General features: G+C 41.9%; 1 protein-coding gene across 1 annotated transcript; it reads right to left on the bottom strand.

Annotated features, from left to right (window-relative positions):
- Positions 1-450: 450 nt before the first annotated feature.
- On the bottom strand, positions 451-23,812 carry LOC116100420 (cytochrome P450 2B1-like). Its single transcript, XM_031384235.1, has 9 exons — positions 23,606-23,812; positions 15,952-16,114; positions 15,667-15,816; positions 13,595-13,755; positions 9,371-9,547; positions 8,785-8,926; positions 7,437-7,624; positions 7,125-7,266; positions 451-1,019 (listed from the first exon to the last, which is right to left on the bottom strand). The coding sequence occupies exons 1-9, from the start codon at positions 23,774-23,776 to the stop codon at positions 838-840; spliced, it is 1,476 nt and encodes a 491-aa protein (XP_031240095.1). The 5' UTR covers positions 23,777-23,812; the 3' UTR covers positions 451-837.
- Positions 23,813-27,285: the final 3,473 nt, after the last annotated feature.

The raw sequence follows: 27,285 nt of genomic DNA on the forward strand, positions 1-27,285 counted from the left end.
AGATAGATAGATACATACATACATACATACATACATACATACATACACACATGATATATAGACAAATAGATGAAAATAGAATGTTAAATAGATGATGAATAGAGAGATGATAGGTAATACATGGTAGATAAATAGATAGGCAGACAGATCGATTGACTGATTAATTGACTGATTCTTTAAGTCCTGCTACTTTAGAGAACCCTTACTAATGCAGGCCTTGGTATGATTCTTGGGAGATTTAAACAGAAACATAAGGAAACCTGAGGTTAATGTTCAGAAACATGCAGCTCAGGAGCTATGAGCTGAGGAGGCCTCTGCCTAGACAAAAAGAAAATGCAGAAAAAGGATTCTAAGAAATAGCATGAGAAAAACCCATGAAGGTGTGTGACCATGGCCTGTAGAATACAGAAACCTAGATGATATTAAAGTAAAGACACGAGACACCAAACATCACATACTATGTAATTCTGTTCACCTGAACCATACATATTAGGCAAGTCAGTACACACAGAATTCAGACCATATACAGAGTCCATTGGCACAGATCACAGAGTGTAGAGAGCTGATAAGTGAGGACAGGGGCTGTTAGGAGGAAAAAGGGGGTGAGTCCGCATGGGATGTGGCCTCCAGAAGTCTCTGTTCATGCATCAAGAGAGACAGTTGATTGATTTGTCCAGTATATTCACAGGGAAGAACACACCCTGAGGCTTTAGAGAAACAGCAGTAAGTAGAATGTATGAGCAGGAACCTAGAGTCTGGTTTCCAGCAGGTCTCTCAGAGGCAGAAAGATGGCACCATTCTCAACATAAGTAGAGACACCTGGCTGCCTCAGCCCAATCATCGAGGTAAGAAGCAGATCTGATACACTGGGGGTATTTTGGCAAGGCCACTCTCCATGGGAGTGAGGTCAATGTCTTCAGGAGCCACAGGGCTGGACAATGAGAAGTTCTGGAGGATGGTAGTGAAGAAAAGGAACAATTCATTGCGGGCAATGCCTTCACCAAGACAAACACGCTTTCCTGTGGGCAGAAAAAGTGAGCCATGTGAGTTCCTGACCAGTATACAATCTCTGTACTACCCCATCCCTAATCCCATTTAGACAACTCTGTCTATTGCAATGAATAACAATGGGTTCGACTCTCAACCTGCAATATAAATGAGAATGTTAAGAGATTTCCAAACCTGAAAGAATTTGTCCATAGGCCAGTGAGCTACTAGTCCTGGGGACATGAGTTCAATACCCTGAACTCACATGCTGGAAGGAGAGAACCAATTCCCAAAAACTGTCCTCCAACATAAACACATACATCCATACCATAGCACTTATGAATACACATACAATTATGTATATAATAAACAAATCATAAAATGAAGAACAAATTGTTGGTGGATGCCTTGTGGTCACTGTTGACAGATTTGTAGCTTTTTGTTAAGAGCCCTTCTTCCAGAACTGTAAAAGCAAATTAGAATAGTTCTGAAGTGTGTTTGTGCACACATTTATAATGCAAGACCTTTAGCATCCCTGATTTCTCATATGAGGAAATTGATAGCCAACTCATAGGGATGTTCTGAAGGAAAAGGTACTGTTTGGAAAGAATCCTATATAGGCTTGACCTGGAGGCACATGGCTGTATTTCCAGAACTTGGCACACTGAGACAGGAAGACAGTGGGTTCCAAGTACCCTGGGCTACAGAGAAACAGACCTCTTGTGTTTTTCCTCTTTCTCTGTCCTCTCTGTCTCTCATTGCCCTCTCTCTTTCTCTCTGTCCCCTATTCTTCTATACCTTGAAATTTGTTACCTACTGGGTTCTCAGAGGAATGAGGAGCCCTTGCTGGTTTGTAACTTCAGGCATGGAGTACCACAGAGCAATGGGAGCCTGAAAACCCATGCACAGACACTACAACCTATCCTGTACCTCAGTGATTCTTTATCTGTAATTGATTGCCTGGGTCCTCCAAGTGCAGGAGGAATTTCCCAGAAATGTCTGGGCCTTCCAGTTGTAGGGAAAGCGTGCCTGTGTGAGAGTATTTAGAAAAGCACCCTATCTTTCTGGCATCTCTTTTCCAGAATTTAGTGAACATGAGCTTGGTAACTTATGGAGTAGCTCTCTGAGATAGTTCTGCGAGAACTGGTTCTATGACCTAGATTTTTCCAGAACAATTTAACAACTTGTCTCAGTCTTGACAATGCCTCCATGTCTGAATCTGGTGATTTGGGCACCTTTTATGGATCTAAAACACACACACACACACACACACACACACACATACAAACACACACACACTCTTTCTCTCTCCCTCTCCCTTTCTCTTTTTCTCTCTCTCCCTCCTTTCCTTCCCCCTTCTCTCTCTCCCTCTCTTTTTACCCATGGCACTCTCTGAACCTTTGTCTGTATCTATTACCACTATGTATCTTTTGATCTATTCTTTTTGTTTGTTTCTTTCTCAATACCCTAAATACCATCCTAATCACCTCCTTTCTCTAAGGGCAGCTTGTCATTAGCTCATTCTCTGTTCCCTCTCATGTTCCTTTATCTATTTCTAGTCGTGTTCTCCAACTTGCTTTTCTGTCCTCCCACTCTTTTCCTGCCTGGTTCATCATCTTTCTTCTGTCTCATGTTCACTTCTTGGTTCTTACAAAATGTCTCTTCTTGTTGGAACTACCATGTCTTTCTGTATGTAGATCTGCTTCACACTTCTTCTTATCTCTCTATTGTTTATTTCTCTCTGTCCCTTTTTTCCACATGTCTGCCCTTCTAATCTTGTGATTGTTATATGAACAATTCATTTCTATCTCACAGCCCTATTTGTCTTGAACTCCAAAGATGAAATATGAAAGAGACAATTATACTAGACAGATCCAGGAGCAGGGATGAGCCCAGGGTCACTAAAACCACTTACACTTAGGACTAGACAGTTCTTAACGGAGACATGGCTCAGCAGGAGGGCAATTGCCTAAAACCACTCAGTGAGGGATGAAGGCAAAGAGACTCACCAGGAAAGGGCATTCTAGAGTGCAGAAGGGAAGTGCTAGAGGTGTTGTCAAAAGACCTTACTTAACATACACATTGCCCTATGTTTCATCCTTAACATCATAGTTGTAGCAAGGGGAGAGATTGATGACCAAAGGCTATAGGATTGTCTCTAGAACATCCATTTCTCCAAAAGATAAGAAGCCTAAGAATAAATTTTCCAAGTTTACATCCTAGAGAGCCCACTAAACTGGCTGACGGCAGCTTCTGTACATGACAAAATAACCAAACACAATAGCCAACTGGACCACACAGTAACTTGAGTTATATTCTTCCAGTGAAGAACAAATCTCAGGCACTCATAGCAGTTGACCAGTCCTGGGATGCCAACTCCTCCTGCATGACCAAGTAAGGCAGAAATGGAGCTGGAATGAATCAAGCTTCTGCACATGCCCAGCTCCCTCCTTTCTCTATAGACACTGCCTGTCAACATTAACAGGTGCTGTCACTCTGAATTATCTATAGTTAAGGATATTATCCAACATGAATGATTTCTTTGCTCAAACAAATACTCATGACTTTTACTTCTCTTACAATTTGACAGGCCAAAGACTATTTAAGGCAAACAGGGTCAATCAAGACATGTGCCATCTCCCCATTGTTACCGTTCACAGAAAAAGTCATCATGACTCTTCCCAGCTCATGGCAGCGTTCATAGATGATGTTGGTTGTTCTTGCTGTTTTTAAAGAAAATGAATATGAACTCTTTGCTAACCCACAGCCCACTCCTGCCAGAAAACCAGTAAGTTTTACTGCAGATCTTCCCCTGTCCCTCTGTTCTCCCAGTCCTGTCTGGGAAACACTTTAAGAAATTCTCAATACCTTTACCCATTAGGGGAATGCAAATCAAAACTGCTTTGAGACTCCATCTTACCCATGACAGAATGGTTAAGATCAATAACACAAGTGACAGGTCATACTGGTGAGAATGTGGAGCAAGGGGAGCCATTCTTGTAATGAAAATTTTTGATTTTTGGTTTCTTTGAAAAACACAGAAATATTGTAAAAATGTGTTTTTGTTTTAATCCTAGGTGTGGGATGTGGAGGTGCTTTGAATTGTCCACAGGTGCTGACTGTGATTTGTCTTGTATTCTAGCAAAGGCATGATTTTGCCACCTGTACATAGTTTCTGCAAGTATGCGAAGTTTGGAATTCTGGGGACTTTTCAAAGCTTATAGAAATGGTAAATCTCTCAAAATGTGGCGTCAGTTGGTTTGTTGTTGGGTTATTGTTGGGTTGTTGTTGGTTGGTTGGGTGTTGTTGATTGTTGTTGATTTCAGTTTGTTAAGCACCCAGTTGTGAAATAGAAACAACAACATGAAGAAATTACACATCCTGACAGGGTAGATCAAACTTGCCTCAAGGACCTCAGTGCTCCTATTCAGCAGGGAGTAGTCTAATGATAATGTTGCTTCCTTTCCACCCTCTTACCTTATTCAGGGTTCCCTTTCCCTCCCTCACTATTCTTTTTTCCCTCCTATAAAGTGTTGAATAATTAAAGGTAGAAGAGGGGATGGAGAAGGGTCAAAGAAAGAACCCACAAAGTACTAAAGAACATCTACACTCCTCCATAATTGGTGGGAGTACAAACTTGTATAGCCTCTATGGATTTCAGTGTGGCAGTTCCTGAGAAAGTTGAGAGTTTATCTACCACAAGATCCAGTTATACCCCTCTTGGGCTTATACTCAAAAGATGCTTCATCCTATCACAAGGACACTTGCTCAACCATGTTTATTGCTGCTCTATTTAAAATAGCCAGAATTGGAAACATAATACATGTTCCTCAACAGAATAGATTTAAAAAATGTGGTATCTTTATACAAAGAAGTATTATTCAGCTATTAAAAAATAGCATCATGAAATTTGCATTAAATGTATGGAATTAGAAAATAATCACCCTGAGTGAAGTAACTGAGACACAGAAAGGCAAATATAAGATGTACTCCCTCATATGTGGATATTAGCCATTAAATAAACAATAGCCATGCTACAGTTCATAAGCTGAGAAAGGTTATGTACAGACAAAGACTTGGAGGGAGACATGAATCTCCCTGAAAACAATAGGTTTTCATAGTGAACAATAGGTTACATGAGTGAGCCGGGGTAGCAGAGGAGACAGGAATGGGAGTATCATGTGGGGAGGAAAGGGGGGTTTGAGCAATGAAATGTGGAAAAAGGCAACTAGATATGAGGGGTATTTAAGGGGTGGTAGGTGCAATGGAAACTTCCTAAAATATATGAAGACAGTCCTAATGAAATCTCCAAGTAAGACAGAGACATAGTCCCAAATAGCCAACTCTTGTCACTAAATGAAGCTTTTAGCAAGAGGGCTGGTTTATACCCACTCAGTTGTCTGCCTAAGTGGTCTCATAGAAATGCCCAAACCATCCAGGTTGTTGACAACACAATAGATTGTTCTCCACCAACAATAGCAACTCATCAAACTTGGACTTTGATGAGGACCACACCCACACAACTCATCAAACACGGAGATGTCAAGCTGCATTCTACATAGAACCTTCAACCTCATGTCCTTGCATCTTTGATGTGGAAGATACTCTGCGGACTACTGAATGAGAAATGTATACACCAACTCAGCCACGATATCTTTGATGTACAGAGTTGTCCTGCCTGCAAAATGTGCTGGGGTGCAATGGTGGCACAAAGTTTTTGGGAGTAGCCATCCAATGTCTGGTTTGACAAAGAACCAGTAACTAGATTGAATAGAGACCTAAGACAAAATCATATGCTACTGGTAAAAAAAAAAAGTCATACTAGAAGGAATCTTAAAGATATTCTAATATGCTCATTGGTTCTTGCATTACTCAGCCATCATCAGGCAGACATCCTTCCACAGCAGATGGAAACAAATACACAGAAGCACACCAGGGCATTGCTCACAGAGAGAACTTGGAACACACAAGACTAAATAGGATATCTCTATCACATCCCTCCAATCAGAGCTCAGGGAACTTGTGGAAGAGGAGGCCAAAGAGTGAAATATCCAGATGAAATGGAGGATGCCAGGGGAACACGGCCTCTAAATCAACATGATCAAAGCTCACCAACTGAAAGGGCATGCACAGGGTCTGTCCAGATATGCACATGCTCTCTATGTATATAATATAGATTTCAGTTTACTATTTTTATGAGATTTCTGAGTGTGTGAATGAATGCATCTCTGATTCCTGAGCCTTTTCTTGGGCTCTTTTTCCTCTGGTGGTTTACATTGTTCAATTTTGATGTCCTTAGTTTTGTCTTATTGTATTATATTTTATTTCATTAGTGGCTTGTTCTTATCTTAGATGTCTATTCCTTTTGAATGAGTGGATCCACTTGGGAAAGGAGGTGGGGAGAAACTGAGAGAGTAAAGGGAGGGAAACTGATACCAGGATATATTGTGTGAGAAAAGGGCCTATTTGTAATAATAGAAGAAAAAAGAAAGAAACATAAGACTAAGGGATACAAGTGATGAATTTGATACAACTAAAAATAATTGATGGGTTATTTTGGTCATTAGAGTTCTTAAAACAAAGGAGACATCTTCTGTTACTTTTAGAACTTTGCATAAAAAATATTGGTTGGCTTTGAAGATGTCATGAGTTTGCTGACAACTGAGTATTTAGTGTTCCCATCTCCTCTCTTAACCTCTTCTTTATTTCAAAGACAGTGATAGAGTACCCTCCCCCCACCCATTGCACTGAGCTCATTTTGTTCTCTGTAAAGATTCTCTTTTGTTGGGCATTTAATTGAGATTAAAGACAAACTTTTTCAGTTGTTTTAAAAAGGCTCTCCCTAATTATAAAATGAAAAACAAGAAGCTGAATTTGCTCAGGTTTAGAGACTTTTAACCACTTCCCCAAAGTCCTCCTCACCAGGATTCTCCTTCAGCTCAAGACTTCCCTCATGGGATTGTTGCCAGTATGAATGGAATGAGTCAGCAAAGCAATTGGGATAGACCCAGTAAAAAGGGACCTTATTGCTGTGTGTGTGTGTGTGTGTGTGTGTGTGTGTGTGTGTGTGTGTGTGTGTGTTTCAAAGAGTGGGCCTGCCCTCTGGTGTCTGGGAAAGGAATCACAGGTCTGCTCACCCGTGGAGAAGGGCAGAAAAGCTTCACTTTTCTTCAGTGCCCCATTGGCATCCAGGAAGTGCTCAGGATTGAAGGTGTCTGGTTGTTCAAAGTACCGTGGGTCATGGAGAGCTGAACTCAGGATGGGGTACACCTCAGTGTTCTAGGAGACATTGCAAGATACAAAGATGTTAACAAACCCTGACTCACATACAAAACAGTCAGTCCCTAAGAAACAGGGAATGCTGTGAAACCACAGCCAGGAGGAGGTTGGTGATTAGGAGAGTGGAGGACACTCATGGAGTAGCGATGAGGGATTGCAGCTGGTCTCACCTTGGGAAGCAGGTATCCTCGGAACATTGTGTCTTTGGTGACTGTGTGTGGTAGACCAATTGGGATAAGATCTGAAAATCTCTGAATCTCATGGATGACTGCATCAGTGTATGGCATTTTGATGCGGTTGTCAAGGGTTGGGACCCGGTGTGTGCCGATAACCTGATCAATCTCCTTTTGAACTTTCTCTGCTCAGAAAAGAAAGAAAATAGACAGTGCCTCCATCTTGAAGGTGATGCACAATGACCCTGTTTTCTGGGATCCAGTAACCCAGGAATAGTTCAGAGCAAGGAGACTCTGCTGAGAAAGACATGGTGCCCTCTTGTATGCACACACCTGTGCTTCTCTCAAGGCCCTTTCTCTCCAACCATGCTTAGAGCCTGTTAAGAGTCTCTTCTCAACAAGATCCAGCATTACTTATAAAACAGAGAAAAAAAACTCCAGGAAAAGTCCATTTAAACTGTTAATCCAGGTGAGGGCTGGAGGGAGAAATGGTAAGACTGTAATGAATGTTATCAATTGTATTCCTGCATACACAGGTCTACACACACACACACACACACACACACACATACTTCTTTGCAGTGAATTTATATATAAAAATCCAGGGGCCTGGAGAGATGGCTCACTGTTTAAGAGTACTGACTGCTCTTTCAGAGGACCCAAGTTCAATTCCCAGCATCCACATGGCAGCTCACATTGTAACTCTAGGTCCAAGGAATCCAGCACCCTCATGAAGAAATACACAGGAAAACACCAATGCATACTAAATTAAAATTAAATTTTAAATCCAGGCTAGGGTTCTGTAGATATGTCCTTGGATAATCTGTAGCATCCATGCTCACAATAACATCAATTTTTTGGATGAGTTAGTTAATAAAAGGAAAAATTGATGAATGACAAAAATGAGCAAACTAAAAACTATGTATATTATCACCCATTATATTAATCAATTTAAAATGGATGGGTGGAAAAGTGATAAATAGGTAATAGATGGGTGAAAAATGAAGAGAATGTGTAAGCAGATGAAGAGGTGAATGGATAGAAAGAAAAGTGAATGGATGGAAGGATGGAAGTAAGGCAGAAGGCTAGAAGGAAGGAGGGAGGGAGGGATGGATGGATGGATGGATGGATGGATGGATGGATGGATGGATCAAACTATAAGTGATAGGAGAAAACAAGCCATCTGAGAATTTATTCACACACCACCACACCATTGCCTTAGTTTACAAGTAGAGCAAAGCTTTCAGAGCTCCAGATGTAAGTGGTCTATGTCTCACCCATACACAACAAACCCCTACAGCCAAGAAGGGGTTGAAGATCCCCCAACTGTCCACTCTTCACACACCTGCAACATGGGGGTACTTGAGCATGAGCAAGAAGCCATAGCGGAGTGTGGTACTGGTGGTCTCAGTGCCAGCAAAGAAGAGAGAGATCACAGACATCATAAGGTTCTGGTGATGGAACTCGGTGTTGTGGTTGTACTTCTCCTGGTTGCAGATGGGAGAGAGAAGGATGATTCAGGTGTGACTGGACCTGAGAAGCACACACATCTCTGGGCTCTGTCCTTCCATTTTTGGGTTTCATACTAAATAGAACTCTGAACATTATGAGGACCTAGACAATGTCCCTTGAACTCTTCTGTCTTCTCTCTCTCTACTTTGTTCTTTGGTTGTTTATCATGTTTTGTCTCCTAGGCTCCTTTCTCTGCAGTCTTTCTGCTCTTCGTCCCCTGCCCTGTGTTTCATCCCAGCCACACCCCTTCTCTCTTTCCCTATATCATTTTTCTCATTGCTTTCTGTTTTATTCCAGATGTTCTGTATCTCTGTTTCTACCTCTCCTCACCATCTTCTCTTCCCCCTCCCCTCTTTCCCTCTGATGCCATCCCATCCTTCACTCTCACCCACCACCTCTCTCATCCATGCAGGACAAACCTTCTCCATGCGCAAAAGGTAGGTATCAATGAAGTCTCGTGGAGCGCTAGGGTCCAAGGTGGCCTTGTGCTGCTCCACGCTTTGGCCAATGTAATTGAGGATTTCCTGTATGTTTTTGGAGATTTGTCTGTGGGTGCCAGGAAAGTATTTCAGGACAGCAGAGAAGAGCTCAAACACCTGTTAGAAAGAAGGTCCCAGAATGCTAGTTCAGTATCATCGTGGCAGGAAGCACAGAGCAGGCAGGTAGGCACGGTGCTGAGATTTAATATCCTACTACATAGGCAGGGAGAACAACAGAGGCCACTGAGGATTGCATGAGCTTCTGAAACCTCAAAGCACACCCCGAGCAACGTACTTCTATCAACAAGGAGACAACTCCTAATCCTTCCTAAAAGCTCTTCAGCTAGGGCTCAAATGTTTAAATACATTAAGCTGTGGAGCTCAGTCTCATTGGAACTACCACTTGCTCCTAAGTGAAGGGTTCTCACCCACTCAAGCATGCCAAACATGGTGCCAAGAGCTTATGCTTTTGACCTTCCCCCACCCCCTTGCTAAACAATTACATAATATTTCTAAAGCCAGTCCCCAAGGTCTATTCCCTTATTTGGTCACTGATTCATTCCTGAGACTAAACACCATGATCCAGCAATCAGAATTCATTATTTGGCTAACATGACTAATCATTATTTACCAACACAGACTGCCCCTTTTCTTCTTAAAATCCTCACTCCGGCAGAAACACTTCTCCATTCTTCCTCCTCCTCCCCCTCTCCTCCTCCCTCTCCTCCTCTTCCTTCTCTTGCTGCTGCAACTGTAGCTTAGGTTGGTGTCTGACTTTACACATTCCCCACCTGCTTGACCCTCCAGGATAGTAACTCTCCTTTGTTCTAACAGCTTGGTGTCTGTCTGTGTCCTCTACTGACTCTGAGGGGGTCACTCTCCCTTATGTTGGTGTCTATGACAAGGATCATTACTAGAATGGATCAACAGGGCCCAACTTCAGATTGGAAGTTTTCCATTTGCTTTCGATGGCTGTTCAGCCAGATTCCAGTTTTTGTCCATCCCTAACTATCCAAAAAGCAAAGTTGCCAGATTTTCCCTTGCACACATGAATCCCCCTCTTGGTGATAGAGCTTGGGTGATGTCCCATCACTCACAGAGACCTTCTTAGCAGCCACTTGAAGCCCAGGGGATACCCTGTCTCTGGATGTTGGCTTGCCAGCCATCAATAGCAATGAAATTTGCTCCTTCCATCCAGAATCAAAAGTCCAACACAACCCAGCAACATTACTGATTCTCTTAGCACTCAAGAATGGGCTCACTTATACTTCATTGACATCAAACAACAATAACAGACCTACCTCTTTCTTATGGAATTGGCCTGCTTTCACCCTTTTCGCCTCCCACTTGCTTCAGTATGTAGATGAACTTCCCCTTTGCAGTCCTTCCATCTCTAATAGCTGCCTCATTCCTCAGTCTCCTCAATTTCAAAGATTACTTGCTCTCATCTTCCAAAACTCAACTCTCCTTTCCCCAAGTCAACTATCTTAGCCTCTCTCATACACCAATTCATAAACACCTCATTGTAAACAGCTTCGTCCATCTCAGCTCCTTATTAGCAAAATCCCCCTCAAAATCTATTTTCACCTCTGTGTGTTTGTGTCTCTCTCTGTCTCTCTCTCTGCATGTCTGTCTCTCTCTCTTACACACACACACACACACACACACACACACACACACACACACACACACATACACCTCCGAAAGTATAATAGTCCCAATCTCTTCCACCAAGGGACTCCAATTCCTCCCACTGTTTCAGATTCTATCCCTCCAAATTTCTCTTATCAAAACTCATTTCTTACATGTGAAGACAATAATTGTGCCTACATGACAGGCTCTCAAGGTGATCCTTCTTCCCTTATGACTCATCTTTCCCTCCAGGCTGCCCTAATACATAACTTACATGACAACATACCTAATCCTCTTTCAATATAGGACATTATTTGCTATTAACATTTCACTTTAATACTAAATCCTAATTCGATCTCTCCAACTCCTCCTATCTCTTACCACAACTAATAATACCTTCTTTTACAAAACTGAACCCAAACTTACAATGTAGCCAGAGAACTAACTCCACCTCTACTGTCTGACTCCCGCCTTTCCCACTCACCAAGTTATATAGGTATGAAATTATGACAGTCTGAGAAAATGTTTTAAGAGATGTAACTACAAGCTGTAAAGATCCAAGGATCTGGAAGCTTAAAGAAACTGTAAAAAGTCTGTAAGTGCAAGTTATGAGAAAATGTTTTAAGATCTGAGTATATAAAAGCTTAAATGAGTTTTGAGGGTCTGAGAAAATAATTTATGGGCCTGAGAAAGTAACTTAAGTTAGATAAAACTGTGCTGCAGAAATCTTTCCTTCTCTCTATGCTATTGTTTGGGTTCCCAAACTTCTACTATGACTCAAAGATATTAATCTACTGCACTTTCTTCAATATAGATTTCAGACCAGATTACCAACAATGGTAATACTAACATGTCTAAAACTTTTATCTTCTTAATAAACCTTAAAATTTCTTATAAACTTCAGAAAACCTATTTAAACAGGCCTGTCACAGGTTAAAGGAACTGGGAAAAGTACTCCTACAAATAAAAGCCTAGGTTTCCCCACCTGTCTATTCCAGAGAGGGAGATAGGACCCCATTGCTCTTGTCTTGGGACTCTCCTTCCCCAACTACCAGGACCATACACCTTAAAGTTTCAAATACACATCCAAGATTTTAAAAGATAAGTTTTTGCTAGACTCCTTAACTCCTTAACTGTACCTCCGTCCCCAGTATATCCCAGCAGATTTATAATCACATAGAGGCTGCTTTAGCAACTTGCCAGTTCCAGACGATTCATCAGAAACTACATCCTGGTCCAGCCCCACAGACTGCCCATTCTTAGGCCCACATGGTTCATCAGAGCCTGGACAACAAATAAAACAACCTACTTTTCCTGACCTTGACCAATATCTCAGCTTCCTTGGGTCCCTAATGATGATGCCCTCATGTCAGCAGAAACACCCAGAGAAAAATGACACCCGTATACCCAACAGCCAGCAACCCAATGTTAAAACAAAGAGGTGAGAATGAGGGCTCTGATAGGCCCCAGCATGGCAAACATGACAAACAGAACAACCAGTTCTGCCTTTAACCCTTCTCCCCATGCCAAATCTTTGATTATATTTCTAAAGCCAGTCCCCAATGTTCATTCCCCTTATGTGGCTACTGACTCATTCCTGAGACTAAATACTGTGGTCCAACAATCAAAATTCATTTTTTTGGCTAACATGTCTGATCAGGGTTTACCAACTCACTTAGCCCAGACTTGTCTCCCTCATCAATCTTTACTCCTGCAGAAACACTTTCTTGGTGCTACTGTCTGCCTTTGCCCTCAACCCACCTCCTGATTGCCCTTCCTAGAGAATACATCTCCTCTGTGAAAAGAACTAGGTACCTGGGTGTGTCTTGTGCTGACTCTAAAAAGACCACTCTTCTCTAGACTAGGTCCATATATTTCATGAAGAAACACACAAAACAAATACACAAATACAGGCAGACATACACACACACAAATACAGGCACATACAAACACACACAGAGAGTCTTCATACACTTAGATTATAACACAAGCATGCTTTTGAACTCTGTCTCTAAATCTGTCTCTAACATTTGTCTTGTGTTATTGGTATCTCCCTTTTCCTTTCCTCTGCTTTCTCTCCCAATCCCCTTTTCTGAATTGTCTTTGTTTTATATTAGGGGTTTAAATTTATGGGCACAGGATCTCACGTGCACCAGACTGGCCTCAAACTCAATATGTAGCCAAGGATCACACAAAATTTCTATTCTCCCTGCTTCCACGTGCTAGAATTGCATGTGTTCTGTACCACCTCAGCCAGGATACAGACAGCTAGGCCTCATGCATGGAAACCAAGTCCTCTACCCTTTGGGGTATGGCTGCATCACCCACATCATCATTTTATACGTATGTGTATGGCTCTGTACTTGTACATTCAGGTCTCTCCCTCCTGATCACCATCTCTCCCTCCCTGCCTCAGGTCTCAGCCTCCTTGTATTGCCACATTTTCTCTGCCTTTCTTCCAGCCCTCTTTCACCCACAAAGCAGCCTCTTGCTTCCTCTGCCCTGGATGCTCCTCTCTTCCCACCCACTCACCTGACTGGAGAATGAGCTAATAAGTGACAAGGTCTTATAGAACAGGTCAAGCAGGTGCAGAAACTGGCGGTCTGTGTAGTCAAAGCGCTCTCCAAACACAATGGAGCAGATAATGTTGGCTGTGATGCACTGGAAGAGGAAGGTGGGGTCCAGGGGAGCTCCTGGAGGATGAGGAGGCAGGATAGGAGACATGGGGCCAAGGAACTGGGGAACAATTGTCTTCAGCTCCATCTTTGTTAGTCTGTTCCCGTCACTACTCAAATAATAGAAACACCTGCTAATCCATTTTGCATATGTGATGGGCTAGCCCCTTCTCTCAGTAATGCATGTACCATTTTATTTAACTTCCCTCAGTGCTGTAAAGAAGATGTGGTGCTATTCATATACACAGGCAGGGAGGCTAGCTTCACTAATGGAACTCAACTAATCATGACTGGGACAACGATTCTGGGTCTCAGAAATAGTGTGTAGTTTGTCTCTACCCTGTACCTCCTCCCTGGTCACCATTCAGACACTGAGCTGATAATTAACTCCCAGAGGCAGAAAAGGGCAGAAACAGGGGTTGCCTGTGTGGAATCACAAGCCCTGAACACTCCACTCCCATCTTCCCAGTCTTCCTCCATCCCTTCTCAGACTTCTAGGCTCTGTGGTGTTTGAGAAGTCATCAGAACCTGCTGCCTGCTGTCTTTGTATGCCAGGTTCAGACATGGACCCTGGTATTTGGAGGACTGTTGTTTGTCCAATAGTGTTGAGCCCTTGTTGCTTTCTCCCTGGAGCTGGCTTGTCTATAGTCTCTGATTCCCTGTAGAGTCTTCTCTAAGGCTAGTCAGTTTTACTCTCAGCCTTATAGCTTGTCTTCCTTTGGGTCTTCCATTTCTATGACTTCTCTCTCCAGCTATTTTTTTCAGCCTCTGAACCTTTCTTTCTCTCTCACTTCTGCATTGACATCATCTCAACTGCCCTGAGAAAGGTCATTAAAAGAAGACAAATGCCCGCGGTAAAGAAATGGAGCTGTTATATGTAGCAGATGTGAAGCTTGGCCTTCATGTCGGTCCTGAACAGCTGGAGTTGTGGCTATCCCACAAGCTGTTGCCTGCACTGCCTTGTCTGGCCTCAGTGGGAGAGGGAGCACCTAGGCCCCTACTCCCTCAGAGAAGAAGGCAATGGTAATAGGGGATGATTGTGGGAGTGCGTAAACGCAAGTGGGCAGTAAGCAGGATATAAAGAAGTAAATTAAATTAAATTAAATTAAATTAAATTAAAACAAAAAGAAGGGGAAATAAATGGAGCTGAAAGCAAAGATCCATGTCATCAGGTTGCTCTTATATAAAAGATTCATGAAGCACCCAGACACGCTTCTGATTTCTACCAAACTAAAATTCCTATGAGCCTTTGTGCTCACTGATTCCCATCAGCACAATCACAAGGAGAAACCATAGTTCCTGCTTTGAACATGTCTGCAGTTCTTCCTGCTTTCTTAGCTTTCATTTGCCTAAGCTCTGCATTTGCCTGTGACTAAGACCATTGTAGGGTGGGAAGGGTATGACAATGATTAAGCCAAGGTGGTCTTGAACTCTATAATGTGGTAGAAGATGATCTTGAAAATCTGAACATCCTGTATCCACCTCTGGCCTGCTGGGATTACAACCACACCCCACCATGACCACTGTATATGGAACTGGAAACACTCTCACAAGTGTAAAACAGGACCTCACAATGTATACAGGACTGGACTTGAACTCGTGACCATCTTGTCTCAGCTTTCTGAGTTCTAAGTTGAGATGACAAGTGTGCACCAATCATACTCAACGGGCAGATAAAATTAATTCAAAGACTGATTTTTCTGAACAAAAGTGACCACTATGGTCAGGACATGTTTTGAGTAATTTTGGACACAATTACCTCATGTTTCTTTCCCTACCATTGTATTCTCTCTCCACCTCCCTGTACCTCTCTCCATATCCCATTCTTCCTACACTCTGTGTGTGTGTGTGTGCTTGTGATTGTGTGTATCTCTTTCAGTCTTTGGCTGTGCATTCATGTCTTCTTTATGCCCATTCTCTGAGACTCACCTTCATATTTCTTCAGTTCCTCCACCAAACATCCAGCTTCCTCCTTTATCCTCTCCTCCACACTCTGCTTTCCCATGCCAAAGTCTCTCATAGTTGCCAGAGAGAATCGCCGGAGGGTCTTCCAACGTTCCCCATTGGCAAAGATCACACCTCGGGGAATCATGGGGTAGGTGGGTCACACTGGAAGTTCAGAGAATCCCAAGTGCTTCCCCACAGCTCAGGTCCCATCTCTCAAATTCACCTTCTTGGGTCACTTCCTCCCATCCACCTTGTCCCCTATCTCACCATAGTCCTGTATAATTGGCTGAATCACAGCAATTGTTCCCCGGCCAGAGAAAGCTTCAGCATGGTCCACCAGAGCTTCTTTTATGGTCTCTGTCCCATACAGCATGACCACGGGCCTTGGTCCCAAGTGTACTGTGAACACATCTCCATGTTTGTCACGAAGCTGCAAGCATAAGGGTCCCAGGGTTCTGGATACTCAGCATAGATACTGTTGTTAAACTGTCAAAACACTTATATACATACTGCTAAATAGCCATCTCCTTCCCTGGCTATCCTTCCCCTTCTGAGGATCTAAGAGTTGAAGGGTTATTTCGTCACTGGATTGATTGATAGAATAGCCTACTCAGTGTACTGGTAGTGTAATATGGGGGAGCAAGGGCAACACATGCATATAATCCTGGCACTAGGGAGGTAGAGGCCAGAGAATCAGTAACCATCCTTGGATATACATCCAGTTGAGACTAGCCTGTGCCACATATGACCCTATCATTGATAGATATAGATAGATAGATAGATAGATAGATAGATAGATAGATAGATAGATAGATAGAAATATAATACACATATAGACTCATGACCATGCCCTTTATCTGGTAATCAGTTCATGGCATCTCATTTTTTATTAGATATTTTCTCTATTTACAATTCAAATGATAGCCCCTTTCCTGGTTTCCCCTCTGAAAAAAAAACCCTATTCCCTCCCCTCTTCCCCTGCTCACCAACCCACCCTCTCCAGCTTCCTGGCCCTGACATTCCCCTATACTGGGGAATTGAACCTTCACAGGATCAAGGGCCTCTCCTCCCATTGATGACCAACTAGGCCATCCTCTGATACATCCTCTGTCTACAAGGGTGTAAGACAGGAATGAGTCTTCATGTTAACTGAAATGCACCTGGATGAGAAGCTTGTGTTCATTCTGAAGATACACTGATCTGTGTTTTTTGGGATTCATGCAGCTGGAGCCATGAGTTCCACCATGTGTACTCTTTGGGTGGTGGTTTAGTCCCTGGGAGCTCTGAGGGTACTGGTTAGTTCATATCGTTGTTCCTCCTTAAGAACCATCCTTCCTGTAAACCAGCTTCAACCTGATCAATGCCTCCTGACAACCGTCAGAGAAAATGAACCTGGCCCATCCACTGGGTTACTTGGGAGAGGAAATGGATGACTCCTGTTGGTGGTCCTGCCTGTCAATCATGTCTACAGTACAGAAAGGTGGGAAACTGCCTGGTAGTGCAATCATCTCTGGGCATCTCTAGGGAATTGGTCCCAGGAATATCCAAACCTTCTTGTTCTGAAAGTCCTTGAATAGAATGGTGCATGTTTGCAAGTAACCCACCCTCATCCTCTTGTGACCCTTAGCTCAGTCTAGATTTCCATGTACTTAATAGAAATTAGATGCTATAGAAATGGTGAGCACTGATACTGTTTATGGAATAATTCTATGAAAAAAATGAACTCTACATATGTTTGGTTTAGATACATTTATGCTTTCAGAAGGGTCATACCATCAAATCTTATGTGACAATGAGCTAACAATCCACAGCTCAGATCAATGATATGAATGAAACTTGCTGAATAAATGATAACACAGAAGCAGGTTTTGCTTACATCTGCTGCATTGCAATGATATTCAAACACAGCTACAGTTGCTGCCCTTGTCAGAAATGGTGAAAGGTAGTGACTACAAGGGTGTAAGACAGGAATGGATCTTCATGTTAACTGAAATGCACCTGGATGAGAAGCTTGTGTTCATTCTGAAGATACACTGAGCTGTGTTTTTTGGGTGATGATCCACTTCAACAATGACTTCCCTCACAACTCATAGTTGGAGCTGGCGAGGGGTCTCAGTGGCTAGGGGCACTGCTGGTAGTGCAGGGTATCTGAACTCAGTCTTCCTCCCATGTCACATAGCTGATGACTGCCTATAATTGTCAGCTTCATGGGACTTGAGGGTCTCATACCTTCTTATGAAATCCGCTATGCATTTATGCACTTATACACTCACAAACACCCACACAGTGATGATGATAGATGATAAGAGATGATAGATAGATAGCCAATTAATAAATACATATATAATTGAGAAGAATAGAAAAAATTAATTGACATAATAAATGTAGATAGAAAGATGGATGGTAAATACACAGATAGATTACTGACACAGAGAAAGATAAAAGATAGTAGATAGGTAGGTAGGTAGATAGATAGATAGATATTGACAAATGGATGAATGAATAAATACATAGATGATAGATACACATAAAAATAGAGACAGATAATTGACAGAGATAAATAGATGCTTCTAGATAAATGATACATGATAGATACATGACTAGCACATAGTAAATTAGATAATGGATATATCATTTTTTAGTGTAATAGTTGGGGCTCAGCATATAAGAGCACATGCTGCACAGTCATGATAACCAGAGTTTGGATTCCAGCACCAATCTAGGGGTTCATATGGGCCTGTGACCTGAAATTAAAGGGTTAGAAGGTGAAAGTAGAAGATTGCTGGGCCTTGATGATTCAGACCCAGATTCAGGGAGGGACCCTGCCTCAAAAGACTAGGCAGACTGATAGAGGAAGACACATGACTCCCTCCTCTAGCCTCTGCCTCATGAAGTGGTTTGTATACATAATTAAAAAATATATTCACATATATATGCATATAAATATGCCTATATACATACCCATAAATAAGCATGTTTGAAAAGTTATAGTTAAGGTTACTTTAAAATGGTGGGCACCTCCCTCTGCAAGCTCCTTGCTGGCTTCCCTGCTTCTGTTCTAACATCTGTAAGAAAATCTTGACCACAACCCATGCTAGAACATTGACTGAAACACATGTTACTTAATACCCCTAACCTTCCTCAAGCCATACATTATATCCCTGCCACTAAAAACTATATCAAAGTATACCATGGTCTACACAGCCCTACCTAAGCTGACCTATCAGTCCTCTGGTATAAACAGTCCTACCTGACCTGACCCTAACAGTCCTCCTGTTAGTCCATTCCCCGAGTGTTCATCATTGACACGAACCCCATGTTGCTCCCTGACCCTGCTCCTCTTCAGGATCTTTCAGCAACATTACTTCTCTCTGGTAACACCACCTGTACCTCTCAGAGTCTCTGTTCACAGACAAAGCAAGATGTCCTGTCCCCAGTTCCCTCTACTTTCTAAAGTAGCATGCTGCTTGTTTTATTTCCTGACTCTTTCTATCTGCTTGAATGTGTCTGTCATCCCAGGTTAATGTTCCACTGGCATGGAAATCTTACATGCTTCTGAGATGCCATACTTTGAATGTTTTCCAGGACACAGGAGACAAACAACATCAGTGAGTTGAAGAATGAGTGAATGTATGGATCAAGGCAGGTATCATTTAATAAACATCAGTTGTCACACCCTTAGGAAACATGCATCCTAGTTGTCACCAGAAAAGAAAAGTAATCTCAAGAAGACTTTAACTCCAGCACAATCACACATCTCTCTGACTTTGAAAGGACAGAGAAATATTGGTATCATCCCTCCTCCCCACTGTCAGAACATGCACATGTGTTCCATTTATGCTCTCAAAACACATGTGGAATCCTATATAACTAGATGGTCATGAAAGACCTGGAAGACATCTACAAATTCTCAAAGTAATTTTTTAAGTTGTTTTTTTTTTCAAACAGGATCTCTTGTACCCCAGGATAATCTCAAGCTCTGCTGTTGCAAAAGAATGACCTTGACCTCTTTATCATCCTCCTTCCACTTCCCAAGTTCTGGGATTACATGTGTGCGCCCCTAAACCTGGGAAATACTCAATAGTTTATGTCAATTTCTATGTGCAGAATTACAAAAGAAGTGGCCTACACTTTCAACCAAATTCTGAAAAGATTTAGTGATATTTCCATTGTTAAGTAGCTTTATACCAGGAGCATTTCAGAGACTTGGGACCTCCATACCTCTATACACTAGATCTTAGCCTCTCCTCTCACCATCTGTGTACCTGTGCAGATGAGTATTCCCTGAATAAAACTTCATCCATCTCTGTTTATTTTCCAAATGCCTGGCTCTGGACAATTTAAAAATAACAGGGATTTATTTCTTATAGTTCTTTAGACTGGGGGTTTTCAGGTCATTGAAGATGCATCTGGAAAGTATTTCCTTTCATGCCATTCATGTTAAAAGAATGAGAGGTTAAAAAAAATAAGTCTGAGTAGGAGGGAGCTGAACTCACTTTGATAGCAAACCCACTCTTATGACAGATATATTAATGCATTTGTGAGGCAAACCTCAGAAGAAGAAAGGAGGAGACCAGAGTAATTGTTAGGATAATGTTTTCACATTGTGTGGAGCTGTGACTGTATTTTCAACTGTTAATTCTGTACCAGCAGAGAGCTAAATGCTGGCAGGATTCTGGTATCATCATTTCTATGGTCCATCACTGGGTTTTCTATTTTGTAAAAATTCATCTTTCCTCACCTGCCAAAGGCAATCTAGAATTGGATCAAAGGTTGGCTTGCTACTGATTACTTGTAATCAAGAGCTGACAGATCTTTATTTCTGCTAAGTCAGGAAGCATTGGGCAGAACTTACAGTCAGAAAGAGTGAAACAAGGGAAGAAAGCAGAGCAAGAGATTCAGAGGGTGGACACACAAAGAAACTGACGTGGGGTGTAGTGGAGAGAAAGGTATAGAGGAACTAGCCAGTGGCAGGCCATGAGCATCGTCCAGTTAAGTTAGATAAGATAGCTGAGAGACTGTCCTACAAAAGGCCTAAGCTTTAAACTACATTAGAAGCCTGTGTGTCATCATTTATACAGAATGCAGGTCTTAGGAAATGATGCCAGGATGGTAATGGTAAGACAAAGAAAAACAGAGCAGAACAAAAGGAGTTGTGCAAGGATGTTTTGAAGGTGTCTGCTCTAGGGACTGAGGATGTGTTTCATTGGTAGACTGCCTGTCTGGCATGCCTGAAACCCCAAGTTTCCTTCTTTTATACAATAGCAGGATGTGATGCATGATCATACCTAGGTTTAAAAAAAATGTGTTTTTTAAAAACAATACTGAAATAATACCCCAAATATAATAGCATTGTAATATATAATTTATTTATTAAAAAACTAAAGTGTTAATCTGAAACTATAGAATCTTCATGCTTTTTAGTTTTAACATTGGCAATTGAGGCTACAGTTTGTCTCTGTTTCTCTAGTACTGGCTAAAATAATGTCATAATAAAGACCTCAATCTTTATAACAGACACATCATGATTAAAGCCCACACACCATCTTAGAATAACACAGCTGCCTAGTCGAGTGGATCCAGCTTCTTGAGCAACCATGGAAGCCTCCAAAAAACATTCCAGAGGGCTCAGTCAGCACTTTCAAATTCATCAGCACCCGGGTACAAAATAAGGCCAAACCTCGTGGAGCAGACATGGTCTTTAGCAGCTGTGTTTGAATCAGGCTGCAGGTTCCTGCAGAACATGCTTGGGACAGCCAAGCTGGTTTCTTCTGGAGTTCACCATTGGACATGACCACCAGTTGGCATCCAGAGCCACCTATCTGGACCAGCTACCCTTTTCTTTTCTTTTTGCCTGTTCTATGTGTTATGACTTGAAAATAGTTTAAGTGTCCTCTATGGGTTCACATGCTGGAGGCACAGTCTCCAAAATGGTTGTGTTAGAGGTAGTTGAGCCTTCAAGTGCTGGAGCCTAATGAAGGGCATCAGGTCTTCAAGGCAGATCCACAGAATACCTTAATAGTGGACAAGCAGAGAGTGCTGGATCCTTGGAGAATTGATTATTCTAAAACAAGGCCATTCTACATTGCTAGCCTCTTCTGCATGTGGCAGATTTTTCTTTCCTCTACTGTTTTGAGATACATGAAAGGACTCCTCATCAGAGTCTGTAAAAAATGAACTGCTTGATCTTAGACTGCCAAACTCCACAACTAGGCGCTGGATGAACCTTTAATTTATAAATAAGTTAGCATCCGGACTTTCATGATAGCAACCAGAAAACAGATAATGTCACCAGGAGTCAAAGAGCTTAGTTAAACCACTTCACTTCTTACCATCTTGGCATCAGTGAAGCCAGCTTGTCCCCATTACCTGAAAATTCAACGCCTGCCTCATCCCTGTTACATCATATGCACATAGCTCCACTCTTAGCACCAATTGCTGCTCAGGAATGGCTTCTTTTCAAAACTCATCTTCATTCAAGGATATCTTTGTGGCTATGGCAAGTCCTGCGTCTCATGTATTAATTCTCAAGTGACCTTTAAATTACTAAGGCTTTGCTTTTATCCACCATCACCAAGTGAACAAGTAACTTGACTAATAAATTTTTATAATTTTATTCTATATCTGCAATGAGACTCTCAGCTCCTGAGAGTCAAAGAATGCAGCTTAGCTCTCTCACATTGCCACACACCTAGATCAATTGTGGATTTGAACAATTGTTTGTAGATTCTACTACCTGTAGAAGGTAGTAGTTTCTTTCTCATTACACATTGCCTAGCTTCTGTACCTTGTTTTCTTATGACATTATGACTGTCCCTACAGGGAAAAAATGCAACATGTGATGCTATCATGACAGGATACCCTCAGCTCTCACTGTGAGTCTGTGGGCAGTTAGAGTACTCGGGGAGTGCTCCACTTTCTTCAGTGGTGCAGCCACTCATAAGTTGCTCATGATCCAATAAATAGTCCCTTCATCCATACTGACTGAAGCAACCATAATTACCTCCAAGTAGGAACGGGCTTCAGAGGAAAGTATAGACATGAGAATGAGAAAGGAAGGAATTAGATTTTTGGAGAATATTAAAAATAATAAATTAAATAGGATGTCAATTGACAATTTGCAACATGTAGGAAGCACATATTTTAAAACACTTATGGCCAGATGTACCACACATACTGTCATTCCAGTACATGAGATGTTAAGTCAAAGAGATCATTAGCCTGGAAATAGTAGGGTGAACTTGTCTCAAAAACTAATTTAAAAAAAACGAATACGCCCTTGATCCAGGTAGGTGATTTATTAAAAACCAAAGGGTAGCAGGACATTGGGATTGTTACCACTATATCATATCTCTCAATTGGATTTGGGGGCATGGATGCTTATTGAGTATTAATGAGAAATAAACATGGAATCCCACTTGTGAGGACTAGTAAAGATAGTTCCAGAACCAGCTGCTTGGATGGAACATAGTATTTGTAAAAAATTAGTCCTACGCACCTACCTACCTACCCACCTCACCTCCTGCCTTGCCTCTCCTCCCCTTTGTCCTGGAATACCTCAGGCTAATTTCTTTTTCTGACTAAGCAAACCTTGGTTGTTTATGCCTCTGATATTTTTCTTTCTCTTCTGGAACAGACAAGCCCCACGAGTTAAAATTCTATATCCTTACACCTCAACACCTCAATACCTCTATACCTCTCACACTCCAACCACCATGCTCCCACACAATCCCAACGCAGGAAGACTTACTTGTCAGTCTGAGCATGAGTCAGTATCCATCACCAGTCAGAATCTCACCCTCTCCTCACCAACCTTCCCACCTGAACCTATATCCTCGAAGGAGTCTCTTGCTCTTCCCTCTGAGTGGCCTCCAAAACAAAAGAAGGGGAAACCAACACTAAGACCTCATATAGTTCTTACCTGAATAAAAGACTTGAGGAGGCCTCCTCTGTCCATCTGCAAGAGGTTTCCCAAGAGGGGCAGGGGACGTGGTCCTGGTGGAAGACGGCCATAGGCCTTTGGGTGGCCCCTGATCAAGAGTAGCAAGAAGCCTGTGAAGAAAGCAAGGAAGAACAGAACACTGAACTCCATGGCGCTGGACTAAAATCTGTCCACTTCACTGCACACTCCAACAGAACCTTTTATGCTGAACCTGTTTCTCCATTCACTTATGCAACTTCAGCCGTTCCCACACCCTGTCTCGCATTGTCCAGGTGTATGAGCACCATACTTCTTGTTTGGGCTGCTGGTGACCTGCTAACTCCCTATTATATTACCCCTCACACTGTCGTTGGCAAGGACACCTTGAAATAGATACACAGGGCAGAAGAACACTGGGAGTAATGCCTCTTTGTTTCTGGGTGTGTGCTTGTCGGCTCAGCTTTGTCTGTTTACTTACTCAAGAATTCACCTATGTGTATACTGCATTTGTGAATGGTATTTCTAATGTGAATGTACATGTGTGTACTTCTGTGTTCCTCTAGATACATTCAAATGTGCACATAACTTGCTCTATAGACTAATCTGGCCTCAAACTCAAAGAACCTCATGCCTTTGCTTTGTGAATGTTGTGATTAAATGTGTAGGTACATGTATATTCTTGCACTGTCAAGCTACTCTGTATATTCTTAGTTTCATGTGGGACTAGAATGACAGGGATAAAGTTGCATGTTACTGTGTGAGTCTCAGTGTGTTTGTACAAACCCCAACCCCAGTGCAGATGTGATAGTTCCAGGGTCCACATTTCACTAGCCTGTGACAGTCACAGATGAGATCTGTGGTGGTTTGAATATGTATGTCCTCCATAGATCCGTGTGCTTGAATGCTTGGCCCTATTAAGGACCAAGAACTGGTACTATTAGATGTGGCCTTCCTTATTACAGAAGTTGTGGCCTTGTTAGAGGAAGCTTGTCACTACAGAGATGGAGTTTGAGCATATATGCCTCAAACTCCACCTAGTGTAGAAGCCAGGCCCTTCTCTTGCATTTAAATCAACATACAGAACTCTAGCTCCTTCTTCAGCACGTAGTCTTCCTGAACTCTGTCATGTTTCCCACAATGATAATGGACTAAAGCTCTGAAACCATAAGCCAGCCACAATGAAATGTTTTCTTTATAAGAGTTGCCTTGGTCATAGTGATTCTTCACAGCCATTGAAACCTTAACCAAGTCAGGAGTCTCTAGGTCTCAACCTACTCTATTTTACCAAACTTGCCGGGATGGTTTTACTATCCAACATATCATCACCAAGTAAAAAACAATTGTTCAAACAAGTAAACTGGCAAGAAGCATTCCACAGCCAAATCACAACAGAAAGGTAGACCAGAATGACCTAATCACATTTCTTATTTCACTGCTTTAGTAAGTAAACTGTGTTATTTTAAAAAATCAGAAATTGGTCAGACCCAGGGTCTATACATCTCAGTGAACATCTATTCAGTCAAAAAATTCATTGTGAAGCTGTAGAGCTTTGTACTATTGTTTGTTTTGTTTTATTTTTTTTTTCATTTTATGTGTATAGGTGTTTCATCTCAACATATAGATGTTCACCATGTACATGTCTGGCGCCCAAGAGGTCAGGAAAGGCCACTGTATGCCTGAAAACTAGAGTTACAGATGGTTTTGAGCCACAATGTAGGTGCTGAGAACTGAATCCAGGTCCTCTGAAAGAACAGGAAATGTTCTTAACTGCCGAACAACCTTGCCAATTTGCATATCATTTCCTAATGCAATTATAGTGCAGAGTTTCCTGGGCTCCAAGTGAGCCATGACTTATTCATTCTGGAATAGAGAGAAGCAGAGGTTTAGGGTTCAAGTCCAGCTCTTCTACCTGCCTCTATTCCATTTACAATTCAGCATGAATTTTAGAGGAAATATTTAGCAATTAGTATTCTGGCCTGTTTTCTCCCTTAAAAAATAACTATGTCCTATTCTCAAAGAAAAGATATTTAATGTATTGTAATACTCTAAACTTTTAATTTCAAAAAGTGTTTCCCATAGAATACCACATAATTTATCAAATTTGTTGTGCACCATTCCATTGTGAACTACATACTGTTGAGGTTTTGTCTTACTGTTTATTGTAATGCTAAGTGATGGCCTCTAAGATTTGGAGTCTGCACATAGCCTGAGGGACCAGTTAATTTTGATTGGTAAATAAAAATGCCAGCAGTCAACAGTTGGGGAGAAGAGACATAAGGGGGGTTGGAGGCTGGGGGGTGGGTAGGCTTCCCAGGCTAGAGACCAAGAGGAAGGAACAAGAGAAAAGAAGACACCATGGGAGAGGAAGAAAGTGCAAGTGGGAGATGGAGAGCTGCAATGAGATAGCTGAACCATAAAAATGTGGCCATGTGGGCCGTCCATTTGGAGTTAAAAGCAGCCCACACAGAAAATGGAAATTAGTAAGTAGTAACCCCGTTAAAAGATCAAAGGTTTGTAGTAAAACTCCTTGAGATGGATCAGCTAATAAAATACCATCAATATAATGAATAATATACACTGAAAGATTCAAAGTCCTAACTTTTTGTATTGAAGCAGTGGAAATTTTTTTACATAATGTAGGGCTATTAACCATTTCTTCAGGCAAAAGTTTTGAATGATATCAATTCATGAGCTCTTTAAAATTACAAGCAAACTCACTAAATGCAATGCAAAGAAACAGTATAAAAACAATCCTCCAAATCCATAATAATCTATATGCATTTCCTGGAATGACAGCTGGAGGAGGCAAGCCAGGCTGCAATGCCCCCACAAATTCCAGAGCCTCATCAACCCTTTGCAAACCCTGCAACCACTCCCCACCTGCCCAACCCTTCCTCCTAATTACAAATATGTGTGTGTTAAAATTCTGAGCCTGTCATCAAACTGCAAACTGCTGCCAATGGGACAGGGGCAGTTCAACCACCATCTTCAAGTTTCCCTTGCAACACCAGAGTACAACCACAACTTTAGAAAGCAAAATTCAATCTCTAACAAACAATCCAGTCTCTCCAAAATCAACACCAAGTGCATTACCCCCATGCTATGAAGTTTGGCTGCCAGTTCCTACACACAACCACATAATGGTGCAGCCTCCAATACCTCACCAAAGAGACACTGCCCTAAATCATATCTCCCCCACCCCTTTCCTCCTTGGTAACCATAGTATAAACCTGCTGTCCAAGTCATGTCCTGGATAGGACAGGCATTGGCTGAATTCCACAAGAAGAGTACTGGTTCCCCTCCCTCTTGCCATCTCTCTTTCCAGCAAAGAAATGTGAAGTCTTTTTAAGAAAGAGAGGACTCAAGATGGGCATGGAAGCCCATGCTTTTCATCTTAGCATTCAAGATGCTGAGATTAAGCACCAATCTTTGCCTGGGTAACGTGGAAAGACCCTATATAAAAGTTAAAACTGTTACAAGGGCTGGTTGATGTACCATAGAGGTAAAACCTGGCCTCCACCAGTCACAGGTGAAGCATTTCAGATATGCTTTGGTGTTAGGGGACTTTACTAGCATGTCTGAGGTCCTAGGTTAATCTGCATGAAGAAAGATAAAAACAAGTAAAGAAGGGTGGGGAATCATGACATATAGATAAGGATAAAAGACAAATTAATCTCAGA

This window comes from Mastomys coucha, unplaced genomic scaffold, assembly GCF_008632895.1.
Source record: "Mastomys coucha isolate ucsf_1 unplaced genomic scaffold, UCSF_Mcou_1 pScaffold21, whole genome shotgun sequence".
In the NCBI taxonomy this organism is placed as follows: domain Eukaryota; kingdom Metazoa; phylum Chordata; class Mammalia; order Rodentia; family Muridae; genus Mastomys; species Mastomys coucha.

Bases quoted from the DNA above. Each gene is read 5' to 3' on its own strand.
- LOC116100420 (XM_031384235.1), bottom strand. From the start codon at position 23,776: ATGGAGTTCAGTGTTCTGTTCTTCCTTGCTTTCTTCACAGGCTTCTTG. The intron at 7,625-8,784 runs GTGTGTGAAGAG...TTTTCTGAGCAG, and splicing joins CAAGTACCCCCATGTTGCAG to AGAAAGTTCAAAAGGAGATT. The intron at 1,020-7,124 runs GTGAGCAGACCT...TTCTGCCCACAG, and splicing joins TTTTCTGCCCTTCTCCACGG to GAAAGCGTGTTTGTCTTGGT.